Source organism: Maniola jurtina, chromosome W (genome assembly GCF_905333055.1).
Source record: "Maniola jurtina chromosome W, ilManJurt1.1, whole genome shotgun sequence".
NCBI classification, from domain to species: domain Eukaryota; kingdom Metazoa; phylum Arthropoda; class Insecta; order Lepidoptera; family Nymphalidae; genus Maniola; species Maniola jurtina.
This window is the reverse complement of record NC_060057.1, coordinates 6,225,651-6,243,825: the sequence shown is the minus strand read 5'-3', so window position 1 is coordinate 6,243,825 and position 18,175 is coordinate 6,225,651. Positions and strand designations below refer to the sequence as shown.

General features: G+C 38.3%; 1 protein-coding gene across 1 annotated transcript; it reads right to left on the bottom strand.

Annotated features, from left to right (window-relative positions):
• Positions 1 to 10,906: 10,906 nt before the first annotated feature.
• On the bottom strand, positions 10,907 to 11,671 carry LOC123879855 (putative leucine-rich repeat-containing protein DDB_G0290503). Its single transcript, XM_045927745.1, has one exon. The coding sequence runs from the start codon at positions 11,669 to 11,671 to the stop codon at positions 10,907 to 10,909; it is 765 nt and encodes a 254-aa protein (XP_045783701.1).
• Between the last annotated feature and the right edge of the window lie 6,504 nt (positions 11,672 to 18,175).

Below are 18,175 nucleotides of genomic sequence, written 5' to 3'. Positions count from 1 at the left end.
CGCCCGCCATCTTGGATTTCAAAATAAATGACGTTATCAAAATGAGCACCCTGGAAAACTCTGAAAACGACATCCATATCATTTTTTGTAAAAACGGGGTAGTTGAGGTTAATAAAGTAGGGTGCGTGGGTGCGCGGACCACTAAAGTGGTCCGCGAGCATGCAGAGTTTGTTCCACCGAGTAGACTTTCGGACCCTGATCATCTTTTGCCAAGAAACCACTCTTCCATCTTTTATAGCCTCCGAGATAGACACCGACGAAATTTGTACGGCGGCCATCTTGTTTTTTCAAAATTTTCCACTTTTTCTATTAATCGTTTACTACATTCTTTAAAGATTGCGAGTTTCAACGAAATCGGTTGGAAAACAAAAGAGTTGCAAAAATCATATAGGCCGCCATCTTGTTTTTCTGAAATGTCATAATTTTTCCCTACTCATATCGCGCTTCAAAACATATCTCCCCTACATTATCGTATCGTTTTCCGTCTCTTTCTAGGAGAATGAGACATTCAATATTCGCCATACAAAATGTATGGGAAAATAAATTCCGCCATTTTGAATTTTTTTTCTATTCATCGAGTAGACCTTCGGACCCTGATCATCTCTTGCCAAGAAACCACACCTCCATCTTTTATACCCTCCGAGCTGGACACCGGCGAAATTTGTATGGCGGCCATCTTTTCTTCGCCATTTTGAATTTTTTTCCAGCTATTTGGCAATTGGATGACGTCATGAATGACATTTGCTCGAGCACCCCCCACCTATCTTCAATACCTTGAGCGGACCCTTCACCCGTCTCCGACATCCTCGATCATCAGCTATTTCCAAATTTTTCCTCGATTTTTTTTTTTGTTTTCTATATGAAACCATCAGTGGAAAAAAAAATTTCATACAAAATTTTACAGGAGGAGTTTTTGGGGAAAATTTCGAAAAACTCCCCAAATGTGGCAACACCGTTTACATATTTCGATACTGCTGGTTGAGTCACACAATCGATTGATACATGTCGACTTTCCAAAATGTTGCCAAGTGCCTCAAAAACGTGATCAAAATTTCGGAAAATTTGAAGAAAATACAAAATGGCCACCAACTCTTTTTGCAGAAGCAAATTAGATAATTTTACAACTTTCCTATTAACTACAGGATATACCGCTCCCGATGACGTTTCAATCTCTTCTCTCGCTCGCACCCACGCGAAATGATCGTCCCTGAAAAAAGACAATGTCGAAAATCACTTTTTTTTTGATAAATTCCAGTGTTGCCAGTCTCCGGCGACAAAAATACCCAAATGTCATTTGTACGAGCAAAACACGTAATCGCTCATACTTAGATTTTTCAAAAAGCCCGTATTTCGATTTTTTACAATTTCCCGAAAATCTTGAAATTTCCCGAAAAATGGAGTAACTTTTCCCCTCCAATCTATACCTCGAGTCTATACGTACAACCGCTTCATAGAAGTCGAATCGCTCCGATGTTGCCAACTTTGGGATATTTAACTTTTAAATCCATATTATTTTTTAAAAATTAGGATAATAATTTAGTAGGGTGCGTGGGTGCGCGGACCACTAAAGTGGTCCGCGAGCATGCAGAGTTTGTTCCACCGAGTAGACCTCCGAAGGTCCGAACCCTGATCATCTTTTGCCACGAAACCACTCTTCCATCTTTTATAGCCTCCGAGATAGACACCGACGAAATTTGTACGGCGGCCATCTTGTTTTTCCAAAATTTTCCACTTTTTCTATTAATCGTTTAGTACATTCTTTAAAGATTGCGAGTTTCAACGAAATCGGTTGGAAAACAAAAGAGTTGCAAAAATCACGTCGGTCGCCATCTTGTTTTTCTGAAATTTCATAATTTTCCCCTACTCATATCGCGCATCCGAACATATCTCCCATACATCAATGTATCGTTTTCCGTCTCTTTCTAGGAGAATGAGACATTCATAATCGCCATACAAAATGTATGGAAAAATAAATTCCGCCATTTTGAATTTTTTTTCTATTCATCGAGTAGACCTTCGGATCGTGATTCTCTTTTGCCAAGAAACCACACTTCCATCTTTTATACCCTCCGAGCTGGACACCGGTGAAATTTGTATGGCGGCCATCTTTTCTTCGCCATTTTGAATTTTTTTTCAGCTTTTTGGCAATTGGATGACGTCATGAATGACATTTGCTCGAGCTCCCCCCACCTATCTTCAATACCTTAAGCGGACCCTTCACCCGTCTCCGAAATCCTCAATCATCAGCTGTCTCCATAATTTTGGCTTACTAACTTTTTGTTTTCTATATAACACCATCAGTGAAAAAAAAATTTTTCATACAAAATTTTACAGGAGTTTTCTAGTTTAAAATCTCGAAAATCTCCCCAAATGTGGCAACACCGGTTGCATATCTCCATACTGCCAGCCGAGATACACAATCGATTCATACATATTGACTTTCCAAAATGTTGCCAACTGCCTCAAAAACGTGATCAAAATTTCGAAAAATTAAAAAAAATACAAAATGGCCGCCAACTCGTTTCACAGAAAGATTTTACACGGTTTCATAATTTTCCTATTAACTACAGGATATACCGCTCCCGATGACGTTTCAATCTCTCATCTCGCTCGCACACACGCGAAACGATCGCCCCTGAAAAAAGACCACGTCGAAAATCACTTTTTCTTTGATAAATTCCAGTGTTGCCACTCTCCGGCGACAAAAATACCGAAATGTCATTTGTACAATCAAAACACATAATCGCTCATACTCGGATTTTGCGAAAAGTCCGTATTTCGATTTTTTACAATTTCCCGAAAATCTCAAAATTTCCCGAAAAATGGGGTAATTTTTTTCCTCCAATCTACACCTCGAGCCTATACGTACAATCGCTTGATAGAAGCCGAAACGCTCTGACGTCGTCAACTGGGAAAAATTTGAATTTCAAAATTGCGTTTTATCGTACCTCTAGCATAATGGCCGCCACGACAGCCGCCATCTTGAATTTTTAAAAATCACTCCCTTTCCGTCAAAATTCAGGATATTCGTAGACGAACCCTGAAAAAATAATTATCCTCGATTACCCCGTTTCGGATCTGTGGCGCCGCGGTTCGGGGTCGAAAAATCAAAATTTTGAAAACGCTACGGCTCGGCCGCCATCTTGTTTTTCCAATTTTTTCCACATTTTCTGTTAATTATTTACTACTTTCTTCAAAGTTTGCAAAATTCAACAAAATCGGTTGAAAAACAACGGAGCTGCAAAAATCACCTCGGCCGCCATCTTGTTTTTCCGAAATGTCATAATTTTTCCCCAGAGGGTTCCCGAATCCGAACACAACTCCCCTACATCACTATATCATTTTCCGTCTCTTTCTAGGAGAACAATTATGTCAATGAGTGAGTCAGTGAGTCAGTGGTAATCGAGCTATATATAGTATAATAACTAGTGTTTTGCTCGGTGCGCGAGCTGCTAAAGCAGCTCGCGTGACGTGGTAATGTTAAGCTTTATTGTATTAAACCGAATCGAGTTATTAAGATGCAAAATTCACCGCGAAAACACCATAAAACGACACCCATATCGATTTTTTTCTTAAAAAAGGCATGTCCGCCATCTTGGATTTCAAAATAAATGTCGTTATCAAAATCAGCCCCTGGAAAACTCTGAAAACGACATCCATATCATTTTTTGTAAAAACGGGGTAGTTGAGGGTAATAAAGTAGGGTGCGTGGGTGCGCGGACCACTAAAGTGGTCCGCGAGCATGCAGAGTTTGTTCCACCGAGTAGACCTTCGGACCCTAAACATCTTTTGCCAAGAAACCATTCTTCCATCTTTTATAGCCTCCGAGATAGACACCGACGAAATTTGTACGGCGGCCATCTTGTTTTTCCAAAATTTTCCACTTTTTCTATTAATCGTTTAGTACATTCTTCAAAGATTGCGAGTTTCAACGAAATCAGTTGGAAAACAAAAGAGTTGCAAAAATCATATAGGCCGCCATCTTGTTTTTCTGAAATGTCATAATTTTTCCCTACTCATATCGCGCTTCAAAACATATCTCCCCTACATTATCGTATCGTTTTCCGTCTCTTTCTAGGAGAATGAGACATTCAATATTCGCCATACAAAATGTATGGGAAAATAAATTCCGCCATTTTGAATTTTTTTTCTATTCATCGATTAGACCTTTGGATCCTGATCCTCTTTTGCCGAGAAACCGCACCTCCATCTTTTATACCCTCCGAGCTGGACGCCGGCGAAATTTGTATGGCGGCCATCTTTTCTTCGCCATTTTGAATTTTTTTTCAGCTTTTTGGCAATTGGATGATGTCATGAATGACATTTGGTCGAGCACCCCCCACCTATCTTCAATACCTTGAGCGGACCCTTCACCCGTCTCCGACATCCTCGATCATCAGCTATTTCCAAATTTTTCCTCGATTTTTTTTTTGTTTCCTATACGAAACCATCAGTGAAAAAAAAAATTTCATACAAAATTTTACAGGAGGAGTTTTTGGGGAAAATCTCGAAAATCTCCCCAAATGTGGCAACACTGTGTACATATTTCGATACTGCTGGTTGAGTCACACAATCGATTGATACATGTCGACTTTCCAAAATGTTGCCAACTGCCTCAAAAACGTGGTCAAAATTTCGAAAAATAAAAAAAAATACAAAATGGCCGCCAACTCGTTTCACAGAAAGATTTTACACGGTTTCATAATTTTCCTATTAACTACAGGATATACCGCGCCCGATGACGTTTCAATCTTTCCTCTCGCTCGCACCCACGCGAAAGGGGATACCGTGAAAAAGACCGTGTCGAAAATCACTTTTACTTTGATAAATTCCAGTGTTGCCAGTCTCCGGCGACAAAAATACCCAAATGTCATTTGTATGATCAAAACACATAATCGCTCATACTCGGATTTTGCGAAAAGTCCGTATTTCGATTTTTTTCAATTTCCCGAAAATCTTGAAATTTCCCCAAAAAATGGGGTAATTTTTTCCCACCGATCTATACCTCGAGTCTATACGTACAACCGCTTCATAGAAGCCGAATCGCTCCGATGTTGCCAACTTTGAGATATTTACTTTTAAAATTGCGTTTTTTCGTACCTCGAACAAAACAGCCGCCATGACAGCCGCCATTTTGAATTTTTTAAAACCACTCCCATTCTGTCAAAATACAGGATAATCGTGGGCGAAACACGAAAAAATAGTTATCCTCGACTACCCCGTCTCGGATCTGTGGCGCCGCGGTTCGGGGTCGAAAAATCAAAAATTTTGAAACGCTACGACTCAGCCGCCATCTTGTTTTTCCAATTTTTTCGACATTTTCTGTTAATCATTTACTACTTTCTACAAAGTTTGCAAAATTTAACAAAATCGATTGGAAAACAACGGAGCTGCAAAAATCACATCGGCCGCCATCTTGTTTTTCCGAAATGTCATAATTTTTCCCCAGTCGAATCCCGCATCCGAACACATCTCCCCTACATCATTATATCATTTTCCGTCTCTTTCTAGGAGAACAATTATGTCAATGAGTCAGTGAGTCAGTGGTAATCGAGCTATATATAGTATAACTAGTGTTTTGCTCGGTGCGCGAGCTGCTAAAGCAGCTCGCGTGACGTGGTTATGTTAACTTTATTATATTTAACCAAATTTATTTATTGAGATACACAATTCACCACAAAAACCCACAAAACGACATCCATATCAATTTTTTTCTTAAAAAGTGCATGTCCGCCATCTTGGATTTCAAAATAAATGTCGTTATCAAAATCAGCACCCTGGAAAACTCTGAAAACGACATTCATATCATTTTTTGTAAAAACGGGGTAGTTGAGGTTAATAAAGTAGGGTGCGTGGGTGCGCGGACCACTAAAGTGGTCCGCGAGCATGTAGAGTTTGTTTCACTGAGTAGACCTCCGGATCCTGATCATATTTTGCCAAGAAACCACTCTTCCATCTTTTATAGCCTCCGAGATAGACACCGACGAAATTTGTACGGCGGCCATCTTGTTTTTCCAAAATTTTCCACTTTTTCTATTAATCATTTACTACTTTCTTCAAAGATTGCGAGTTTCAACGAAATCGGTTGGAAAACAAAAGAGTTGCAAAAATCATATAGGCCGCCATCTTGTTTTTCTGAAATGTCATAATTTTTCCGTACTCATATCGCGCATCCAAACATATCTCCCATACATCAATGTATCGTTTTCCGTCTCTTTCTAGGAGAATGTGGCATTCAATATTCACCATACAAAATGTATGGAAAATTAAATTCCGCCATTTTGAATTTTTTTTCTATTCATCGAGTAAACCTTTGGATCCTGAACGTCTTTTGCCAAGAAACCGCACCTCCATCTTTTATACCCTCCGAGCTGGACGCCGGCGAAATTTGTATGGCGGCCATCTTTTTTTCGCCATTTTGAATTTTTTTTCAGCTTTTTGGCAATTGGATGACGTCATGAATGACATTTGCTCGAGCACCTCCCACCTATCTTCAATACCTTAAGCGGACCCTTCACCCGTCTCCGACATCCTCGATCATCAGCTATTTCCAAATTTTTCCTCGATTTTTTTTTTGTTTTCTATACGAAACCATCAGTGAAAAAAAAAAATTCATACAATATTTTACAGGAGGAGTTTTTGGGGAAAATCTCGAAAATCTCCCCAAATGTGGCAACACTGTTTACATACTTCGATACTGCTGGTTGAGTCGCACAATCGATTGATACATGTCGACTTTCCAAAATGTTGCCAACTGCCTCAAAAACGTGATCAAAATTTCGGAAAATTTGAAGAAAATACAAAATGGCCGCCAACTCGTTTCACAGAAAGATTTTACACGGTTTCATAATTTTCCTATTAACTACAGGATATACCGCTCCCGATGACGTTTCAATCTTTCCTCTCGCTCGCACCCACGCGAAAGGGGATACCGTGTCTGTGGCGCCGCGGTGCGGGGTCGAAAATTCAAAATTTTCAAAACGCTACGGTTCGGCCGCCATCTTGTTTTTCCAATTTTTTTCACATTTTCTATTAACCGTTTACTACTTTCTTTAAAGATTGTAAAATTCAACAAAATCGGTTGGAAAACAACGGAGCTGCAAAAATCGTGTCGGCCGCCATCTTGTTTTTCCGAAATGTCATAATTTTTCCCCAGAGGGTTTCCGAAACCGAACAAAACTCCCCTCCATCATTATATCATTTTCCGTCTCCTTCTAGGAGAACAATTATGTCAATGAGTGAGTGAGTGGTAATCGAGCTATATATAGTATAATAACTAGTGTTTTGCTCGGTGCGCGAGCTGCTAAAGCAGCTCGCGTGACGTGGTTAGGTTAACTTTATTATATTAAACCAAATTTATTTATTAAGACACACAATTCACCCCGTAAACACCATGATACGACACCCATACCAATTTTTTTCTTAAAAAGGGCATGTCCGCCATCTTGGATTTGAAAATGAATGTCAGTATCGAAATAAGCACCCTGGAAAACCCTAAAAACAACATCCATATATTATTTGAAAAAGCAGAATATTTGAAGATAATAATTTAGTAGGGTGCGTGGGTGCGCGGACCACTAAAGTGGTCCGCGAGCATGCAGAGTTTGTTTCACTGAGTAGACCTTCGTATTGGCGTCACTCAGAAAAGCAGGTATTATTTAAATATTTTTATCGAATTATTGGAATGTCCTCTCCAAAACCAACACAAAAAAACACAAGTTGAATGTGTAAGGTTATCCGAGAGTTTTAATCTAAACAAACTATAATAATAATAATATAATAATAATATAATAAAAGCTTTATTTGATTCCTTACATTAATTATTTCTTAACTCTATAAAACTATTATAACTATGTTTAAAAAGTATTATTTTTTTCTTACATTTATTTTTCTAAACCTAGTTAATCCTATGATATTTACATTTATTTCTATTAATAAACATGCTTGCTCTTTATTTTTACATGTAAGGACCGCCTGTAGCGGTGTAAGCCTCCTCCATTTCTTTCCATGTGCATCTATCTCTAGCTAAAGTACTCCATGTCCTTCCCGCAATTTTTGCGATGTCATCATCCCATCTTTTTATTGGCCTTCCAGGCCTTCGTTTCCAATTCAAAGGATACCAGTTAGTCACGGTTTTCGTCCACCTTTCATCCTGGCACCTTTGAATATGGCCTGCCCATCTCCATTTAAGTCTTAGAATTTGTTTGATGGCATCTCTTGCTCTAGTTTGTCGCCTTATTTCAGAGCATTTCACACGGTCCTTCAGTTTTAAACCAACTAAGCTTCGCTCTAATCCTCTCTGACATGTTCTTATTTTTTTAATCGTTTTGATGGAGAGAGGCCAAGACTGGCATGCGTAAGTAAGACATGGAAGTAAACAAGTCTCTAAAGCTTTAGTTTTAATTTTTGTTGGAAGGTTTCCCTTGAAAATCTCCTTCATACTCCAATATTTCTTCCACGTATTTGTGACACGTCTTTCGATCTCTCTATCGATGGAGGAGTTTTCGAGAGAAATAAGTTGTCCAAGATATATGTACTCGTCGACATACTCTATTTCGACCTTCTCTATCTGTATGCATTTTCTTTCTGAGTTGGTCATCACTTTTGTTTTTTCACGGTTTATTCGGAGTCCCACTTTAACACTTTGTGAATTGAGTGCTATCAGCATATTCTGTAGATCATCCGCAGTTTCGGAGAGCAGCACAATATCATCCGCAAATCTGAGGTGTGATAGATATTTGCCATGTATTTTTATTCCGGTGCTCTCCCAGCTTAATTCTCTAAATATGCTTTCCAGTACAGCAATAAACAGCTTCGAAGAAAGCGGGTCACCCTGTCTGACACCTCGTTCCAATCTAAATGGTTTACCAACTCTGTCTAAACGTATACTGGACGTGCTTTTCCGGTAGAGTTCTTTTATGATGTCTATGTATCCTTTATTGACACCTTGTTCAGCCAGAGCTCTCCAGATATCCTTGTGTGATATAGAGTCAAAAGCTTTGGAATAGTCAATATATCCGATATATAAGGGTTTTCCATATTCCTTGTACTTCTCTATTATATTCTTTAATGTATGTATATGGTCGATTGTTGAAAAACCCTGAATGAAGCCTGCCTGTTCTATTCCTTGGCTTTCATCTATAGCTTTTGTGATGCGCCGTAGCAACGAGGTAGAGAATACTTTGTATAGACATGATGTAAGACTGATAGGTCTATAGTTACATATTTGCTTCGGGTCACCTTTCTTATAAATAAGTGTAATTTCCGAATATGCCCATTGCCATGGTAGCTTTTTTGTCTTTAGAATCATGTTAAAGAGTTTCGTAAGTGGTTTCACAAGAATGTCCTTTCCAGCGATAATACACTCGTTGCTGATACCATCTGGCCCTGGACTCTTGTCTTGCTTTAATTTACTAATCGATAGCTCTATCTCGCTTTCCATAAACAGTGGTACTGGGTCTTCATTGACATTTGCTTCTGATTCGGTTTCATTTTCTTGGTATTGTTGACTGTATAGAGTTTGATAGTACTGGGTGGCTACCTGCATGATTCCATCTCTATTTGTGACGGTAGAGCCTGTTACTGATTTTATTTGGGGCATGAGTGATTTAGTTGTATTCAGCTTTTTATTTACCTTTTTTACTGCTCCAGTCTTTTCCAGTAGGCACTTTATGATATCTAGTCTATACATTTTGGTATTTTGTCTTATTTTTTTATTTATAGTTCTATATAGTATGCTTAAATCTTTCTTTTCTTTTGTCGTTTTGTTATGCTTATTCTTTAATATATGCCTTTTACTTATTAAGTCTTCGACTTCCTTGGTTATGATAAATTGTCTTTTATTTTCTCTACTGGTTATTTTAGATATATTTGAGCTGTCAATAATAATTTTTTCTATATTATTATACATTTCTATAGGGTTTTCGGTGCTTTCCCAGATTATTGCACTGATTTTTCTTGAAAGGGTTGCTTTTAGTTTTTCTCTATCAACATATCTAGCTGCTTTTTTATTATAACAACGTCTTGATGGCTTATTATGGAAAATATTGATAGTACCTCTCACCATTCTATGATCACTGGGAAACTTGAAATTACTAAGGACACTAACATTTTCTATCGACTTGGGTACGTTTGTCGTAAAGAAGTCGATTTCGTTTCTTGTAAGTCCGTTCGGTGACTCCCAAGTCCATCTTAGTTGGGGTGGTTTTTTAAATACTGTGTTCATTATTTTTAACTTATTTTGCTGACAAAATTCAATAAACTGTTCGCCCCTTTCATTTCTGTTACCATATCCGTATAAACCCAAAGCATAGCTGATGTTTTGATTGGTCTGTCCTATCTTTGCATTCATGTCTCCCATACAGATAATGTGCTTGTCGCATTTTTCAATTGCATTTTGTAAGCCTTGATAAAAATAAGTAATGTCATTGTCATTAGCCTCGGATGTAGGTGCATATACTTGTATGATTGAGTAAATCAGGTCTTCGATTTTTACTCTTAGTAGAGCCACTCTCTCGGTTAAACCTATAAAGTCTAATATTTTAAGTTGATTTTGTTTCCTTATCAAGAAACCAATACCCTTTTCCCCCTTCGTTTCTCCGTAGCTATATAGCATGTATTCACCTCTATCTTCTATTTTATAGCCCAGACGGCGTACTTCGGAGAGTCCTATAATATCCCATTTTATTTGTGATATCGCATGCTCTAGTTGTATGACTCTATCTTCGTTCGCCAACGATCTAACATTGAAAGTGGCAATGTAGTATTTTTTCTTTGGTGGAGGGTTTTTGTCTACTGCCCCCGCGGTGACAAGCCGTTCTGGGGGAGATTTTTTATTTGCTCTGTTTATAGTTGTGCTATTTTCTATGCTGCTCGTGTTTTTTGGCTTTGGTCTTTGAATTAGTTGCTATTGATTTTCTGGTGTCGTATTATCTTTATTTCTGTTTTGTGTATACTGGCGTATTCCGTAGGACATTGTTTTATTTTTTTTATTTGTTTGCATATCAGCGTTAGGAATAAGCTCGTTTCGACTCTCTTCCGTATTTTTTGTCTGTGGTGGAGTGATGTTTAGCGGTCGTTTCTGACCAAAATTTGGTTTATTTTTAGAGCTTTCGGTGTTTTTCGTTACAATAATTTTATCGTATTTAATGACTGCTTTATTTCCTTGCTCTTTTTCTATTCTTACTTGCTCTTTTAAGGTTTTTCTGATTTCCAACACTTTCTGCGGGTAATCGTGTTTTATGTATATACTGGAACTCTCTAGGGACTTTTTGAGTTTTAAAATTTTTATTTTTGTTCCTAGTCTTACAAAGGTAATCTTTACTGGTCTTATCTTATCTATTTCCTTCTTTCCGATTCTCTGGACAGCTTCAATATCTCTAGAACTGCATTCTATTTCCATTTTCTTATTAATGATACCTACTATTTTGATTTCTAGCTCTTCATAACTTTTTTCTCCTTCAGGTACTCCAAAAAATATAAGGTTCTTCTCCCTTAGTTGTCTTTCAATCAGAGATATTCTTTTCTCCTGGTCTTTATTTGTAAGTTTTATATCTTGGAGTTCTTTAGTAAGACGTTCAAATTTTTGATCAATATTGTTGTTAATGTTTTTTGTAATTTTTTCTTCCATTTTTTCAAGAGCCTTTAGAAGCTGTTCAGTGTCTCCTGCCATTTTAAATTTTTATTCCAAGGATACTTATCTATTAATTTTTCTCTCGTAAAAGCTCAGTATATATGTAATTTGGTTTAAAATGTATAATGGTTGTTAAACAAACTAATGCCAAAATAAATAATTTAATTAGAGCGTGATTGCTATCACAACATCTAATTATTCAGTTCACAATCCAAATACCGAAAATATGCGATATCGCTCGGAATCTCAGAAGGAGACTAAACTAAAACCTTCGAAACACCCGTATTTATGCAAGTTCAATCTTGTTGGCCGCCTAGCAACAGATTGTATGACATCGAATGAGCCAAATATCGATTTTATCAAACTACCTGCATTAGATAAATTAATAATTTTATATTATTTTTGGCAACTCAAATAATTTTTAAAAATAACCTTACATTCGGATTCTGATCATCTTTGGCCAAGAAACCACTCTTCCATCTTTTATATCCTCCGAGATGGACATCGACGAAATTTGTATGGCGGCCATCTTGTTTTTCAAAAATTTTCCACTTTTTCTATTAATCGTTTACTATTTTCTTCAAAGATTATGAGTTTCAACGAAATCGGTTGGAAAACAAAAGAGTTGCAATAATCACGTCAGCCGCCGTCTTGTTTTTCTGAAATGTCATAATTTTTCCCTTCTCGCCTCCCCCACCCGAACACATCTCCCTTACATTATTGTATCGTTTTCCGTCTCTTTCTAGGAGAATGAGACATTCAATATTCGCCATACAAAATGTATGGGAAAATAAATTCCGCCATTTTGAATTTTTTTTCTATTCATCGAGTAGACCTTTGGATCCTGATCCTCTTTTGCCACGAAACCGCACCTCCATCTTTTATACCCTCCGAGCTGGACGCCGGCGAAATTTGTATGGCGGCCATCTTTTCTTCGCCATTTTAAATTTTGCTCGAGCACCCCCCGCCTATCTTCAATACCTTAAGCGGGCCCTTCACCCGTTTCCGATATCCTCAATCATCAGCTCTCTCCATAATTTAGGCTTACTAAGTTTTTGTTTTCTATCTGACACCATCAGTGAAAAAAAATATTTTCATACAAAATTTTACAGGAGTTTTTTAGTTGAAAATCTCGAAAATCTCCCCTAAAGTGGCAACACCGGTTGCATATCTCCATACTGCAAGCCGAGATACACAATCGATTCATACATACTGACTTTCCAAAATGTTGCCAACTGCCTCAAAAACGTGGTCAAAATTTCGAAAAATTAAAAAAAATACAAAATGGCCGCCAACTCGTTTCACAGAAAGATTTTACACGGTTTCATAATTTTCCTATTAACTACAGGATATACCGCGCCCGACGACGTTTCAATATTTCCTCTCGCTCGCACCCACGCGAAAGGGGATACCGTGAAAAAGACCGTGTCGAAAATCACTTTTACTTTGATAAATTCCAGTGTTGCCAGTCTCCGGCGACAAAAATACCCAAATGTCATTTGTACGAGCAAAACACGTAATCGCTCATACTTGAATTTTGCTAAAAGTGCGTATTTCGATTTTTTACAATTTCCCGAAAATCTTGAAATTTCCCCAAAAAATGGGGTAATTTTTTTACTCCAATCTATACCTCGAGCCTATACGTACAATCGCTTGATAGAAGCCAAATCGCTCCGATGTTGCCAACTTTGAGATATTTAACTTTTAAAATTGCGTTTTTTCGTACCTCGAACAAAACGGCCGCCATGTCAGCCGTCATCTTGAATTTTTAAAAACCACTTCCGTTCTGTCAAAATGCAGGATAATCGTGGGCGAAACCAAAAAAAATAATTATCCTCGATTACCCCGTCTCGGATCTGTGGCTCCGCGGTTCGGGGTCGAAAAATCAAAAATTTTCCCGCCATCTTGTTTTTCCAATTTTTTCCACATTTTCTGTTAACCGTTTACTACATTCTTCAATAGTTGCGAGTTTGAACGGAGTCCCTTAAAAAACAAAGGAGCTGCAAAAATTACGTCGGCCGCCATCTTGTTTTTCCGAAATGTCATAATTTTTCCCCAGAAGGTTCCCGAAACCGAACACAACTCCCCGACATCATTATATCATTTTCCGTCTCTTTCTAGGAGAACAATTATGTCAATGAGTGAGTGAGTGGTAATCGAGCTATATATAGTATAAATAATAACTAGTGTTTTGCTCGGTGCGCGAGCTGCTAAAGCAGCTCGCGTGACGTGGGTATGTTAACTTTATTATATTTAATAACCCAATTTATTTATTAAGATACACAATTCATCACAAAAACCCACAAAACGACACCCATATCAATTTTTTTCTTAAAAAGTGCATGTCCGCCATCTTGGATTTCAAAATAAATGTCGTTATCAAAATCAGCACGCTAGAAAACTCTGAAAACGACATCCATATCATTTTTTGTAAAAACGGGGTAGTTGAGGTTAATAAAGTAGGTGCGTGGGTGCGCGGACCACTAAAGTGGTCCGCGAGCATGCAGAGTTTGTTCCACCGAGTAGACCTTCGGATCCTGATCACCTTTTGCCAAGAAACCACTCTTCCATCTTTTATAGCCTCCGAGATAGACAACGACGAAATTTATACGGCGGCCATCTTGTTTTTCCAATATTTTCCACTTTTTTTATTAATCGTTTACTACTTTCTTCAAAGGTTGCGAGTTTCAACGAAATCGGTTGGAAAACAAAAGAGTTGCAAAAATCACGTCGGTCGCCATCTTGTTTTTCTGAAATGTCATAATTTTTCCCTACTCGCCTCCCCCACCCGAACACATCTCTCCTACATTATTGTATCGTTTTCCGTCTCTTTCTAGGAGAATGAGACATTCAATATTCGCCATACAAAATGTATGGAAACATAAATTCCGCCATTTTGAATTTTTTTTCTATTCATCGAGTAGACCTTCGGACCCTGATCATCTCTTGCCAAGAAACCATACTTCCATCTTTTATACCCTCCGAGCTGGACGCCGGCGAAATTTGTATGGCGGCCATCTTTTCTTCGCCATTTTGAATTTTTTTCCAACTTTTTGGCAATTGGATGATGTCATGAATGACATTTGGTCGAGCACCCCCCACCTATCTTCAATACCTTGAGCGGACCCTCCACCCGTCTCCGACATCCTCGATCATCAGCTATTTCCAAATTTTTCCTCGATTTTTTTTTTGTTTTCTATACGAAACCATCAGTGAAAAAAAAATTTTTCATACAAAATTTTACAGGAGGAGTTTTTGGGGAAAATCTCGAAAATCTCCCCAAATGTGGCAACACTGTTTACATATTTCGATACTGCTGGTTGAGTCACACAATCGATTGATACATGTCGACTTTCCAAAATGTTGCCAACTGCCTCAAAAACGTGATCACAATTTCGGAAAATTTGAAGAAAATACAAAATGGCCACCAACTCTTTTTGCAGAAGCAAATTAGATAATTTTACAACTTTCCTATTAACTACAGGATATACCGCTCCCGATGACGTTTCAATCTCTCCTCTCGCTCGCACCCACGCGAAATGATCGTCCCTGAAAAAAGACAATGTCGAAAATCACTTTTTTTTTGATAAATTCCAGTGTTGCCAGTCTCCGGCGACAAAAATACGCAAATGTCATTTGTACGAGCAAAACACATAATCGCTCATACTCGGATTTTGCGAAAAGTCCGTATTTCGATTTTTTACATTTTCGCAAAAATCTTGAAATTTCCCAAAAAATGGGGTAATTTTTCCCCACCAATCTATACCTCAAGTTCATACGTACAACCGCTTCATAGAAGCCGAATCGCTCCGATGTCGCCAACTTTGAGATATTTAACTTTTAAAATTGCGATTTTTCGTACCTCTAACATAATGGCCGCCATGACAGCCGCCATCTTGAATTTTTAAAAACTACTCCCGTTCTGTCAAAATTCAGGATAATCCTAGACGAAACCAGAAAAAAATAATTATTATCAATTTCCCGTTTCGGATCTGCGGCGCCGCGGTTCGGGGTCGAAAATTCAAAATTTTCAAAACGCTACGGTTCGGCCGCCATCTTGTTTTTCCAATTTTTTCTACATTTTCTGTTAATCGTTTACTATTTTCTTCAAAGTTTGCAAAATTCAACGAAATCGGTTGGAAAACAACGGAGCTGCAAAAATCACACCGGCCGCCATCTTGTTTTTCTGAAATGTCATAATTTTTCCCCAGAGGGTTCCCGAAACCAAACACAACTCCCTTACATCACTATATCATTTTCCGTCTCCTTCTAGGAGAACAATTATGTCAATGAGTGAGTCAGTGAGTGGTAATTGAGCTATATATAGTATAATAACTAGTGTTTCGCTCGGTGCGCGAGCTGCTAAAGCAGCTCGCGTGACGTGGTTAGGTTAACTTTATTATATAAAACCAAATTTATTTATTAAGATACACAATTCACCCCGAAAAACCCATAAAATTACACCCATTTCAATTTTTTCTAGAAAATGTAAGTCCGCCATCTTGGATTTCGAAATGAATGTCATTACCAAAATCAGCACCCTGGAAAACCCTGAAATTGACATCGATATTGTTTTTTGTAAAAACGGGGTAGTTGAGGTTAATAAAGTAGGGTGCGTGGGTGCGCGGACCACTTAAGTGGTCCGCGAGCATGCAGAGTTTGTACCACTGAGTAGACTTTCGGACCCCGATCATCTTTTGCCAAGAAACCACTCTTCCATCTTTTATAGCCTCCGAGATAGACACCGACGAAATTTGTGCGGCGGCCATCTTGTTTTTCCAAAATTTTCCACTTTTTCTATTAATTGTTTACTACATTCTTCTAAGATTGCGAGTTTCAACGAAATTGGTTGGAAAACAAAAGAGTTGCAAAAATCACGTCGGTCGCCATCTTGTTTTTCTGAAATGTCATAATTTTTCCCTACTCGCCTCCCCCACCCGAACACATTTCTCCTACATTATTGTATCGTTTTCCGTCTCTTTCTAGGAGAATGAGACATTCAATATTCGCCATACAAAATGTATGGGAAAATAAATTCCGCCATTTTGAATTGTTTTTCTATTCATCGAGTAGACCTTTGGATCCTGATCCTCTTTTGTAAAGAAACCACACCTCCATCTTTTATACCCTCCGAGCTGGACGCCGGCGAAATTTGTATGGCGGCCATCTTTTCTTCGCCATTTTGAATTTTTTTTCAGCTTTTTGGCAATTGGATGATGTCATGAATGACATTTGGTCGAGCACCCCCCACCTATCTTCAATACCTTGAGCGGACCCTTCACCCGTCTCCGACATCCTCGATCATCAGCTATTTCCAAATTTTTCCTCGATTTTTTTTTTGTTTTCTATACGAAACCATCAGTGAAAAAAAAAAATTCATACAAAATTTTACAGGAGGAGTTTTTGGGGAAAATCTCGAAAATCTCCCCAAATGTGGCAACACTGTTTACATATTTAGATACTGCCGGTTGAGTCACACAATCGATTGATACATGTCGACTTTCCAAAATGTTGCCAACTGCCTCAAAAACGTGATCAAAATTTCGGAAAATTTGAAGAAAATACAAAATGGCCACCAACTCTTTTTGCAGAAGCAAATTAGATAATTTTACAACTTTCCTATTAACTACAGGATATACCGCTCCCGATGACGTTTCAATCTCTCCTCTCGCTCGCACCCACGCGAAATGATCGTCCCTGAAAAAAGACAATGTCGAAAATCACTTTTTTTTTGATAAATTCCAGTGTTGCCAGTCTCCGGCGACAAAAATACGCAAATGTCATTTGTACGAGCAAAACGCATAATCGCTCATACTCGGATTTTGCGAAAAGTCCGTATTTCGATTTTTTACATTTTCGCAAAAATCTTGAAATTTCCAGAAAAATGGGGTAATTTTTCCCCACCAATCTATACATCAATTTCATACGTACAATCGCTTGATAGAAGCCGAGTCGCTCCGATGTTGCCAACTTTGAGATATTTAACTTTTAAAATTGCGTTTTTTCGTACCTCTAACTTAGCGGCCGCCATGACAGCCGCCATCTTGAATTTTTAAAAACCACTCCCGTTTTGTCAAAATACAGGATAATCGTGGGCGAAACGTGAAAAAATAATTATTCTCGACTATCCCGTCTCGGATCTGTGGCGCCGCGGTTAGGGGTCGAAAAATGAAAATTTTGAAAACGCTCCAGCTCGGCCGCCATCTTGTTTTTGCAATTTTTTCTACCTTTTCCATTAACCGTTTACTACTTTCCTAAATAGTTGCGAGTTTAAACAAAATCGGTTGGAAAACAAAAGAGCTGCAAAAATCACGTCAGCCGCCATCTTGTTTTTCCGAAATGTCATAATTTTTCCCCAGTCATCTTCCTCACCCAAACACATTTCCCCTACATCACTATATCATTTTCTGTCTCTTTCTAGGAGAACAATTGTATCAATGAGTCAGTGAGTCAGTGAGTGGTAATCGAGCTATATATAGTATAATAACTAGTTTTTGCTCGGTGCGCGAGCTGCTAAAGCAGCTCACGTGACGTGGTAAGTTA

Excerpts from the sequence above, each read along its gene's own strand:
- LOC123879855 (XM_045927745.1), bottom strand. The coding sequence starts at position 11,671 with ATGGCAGGAGACACTGAACAGCTTCTAAAGGCTCTTGAAAAAATGGAA.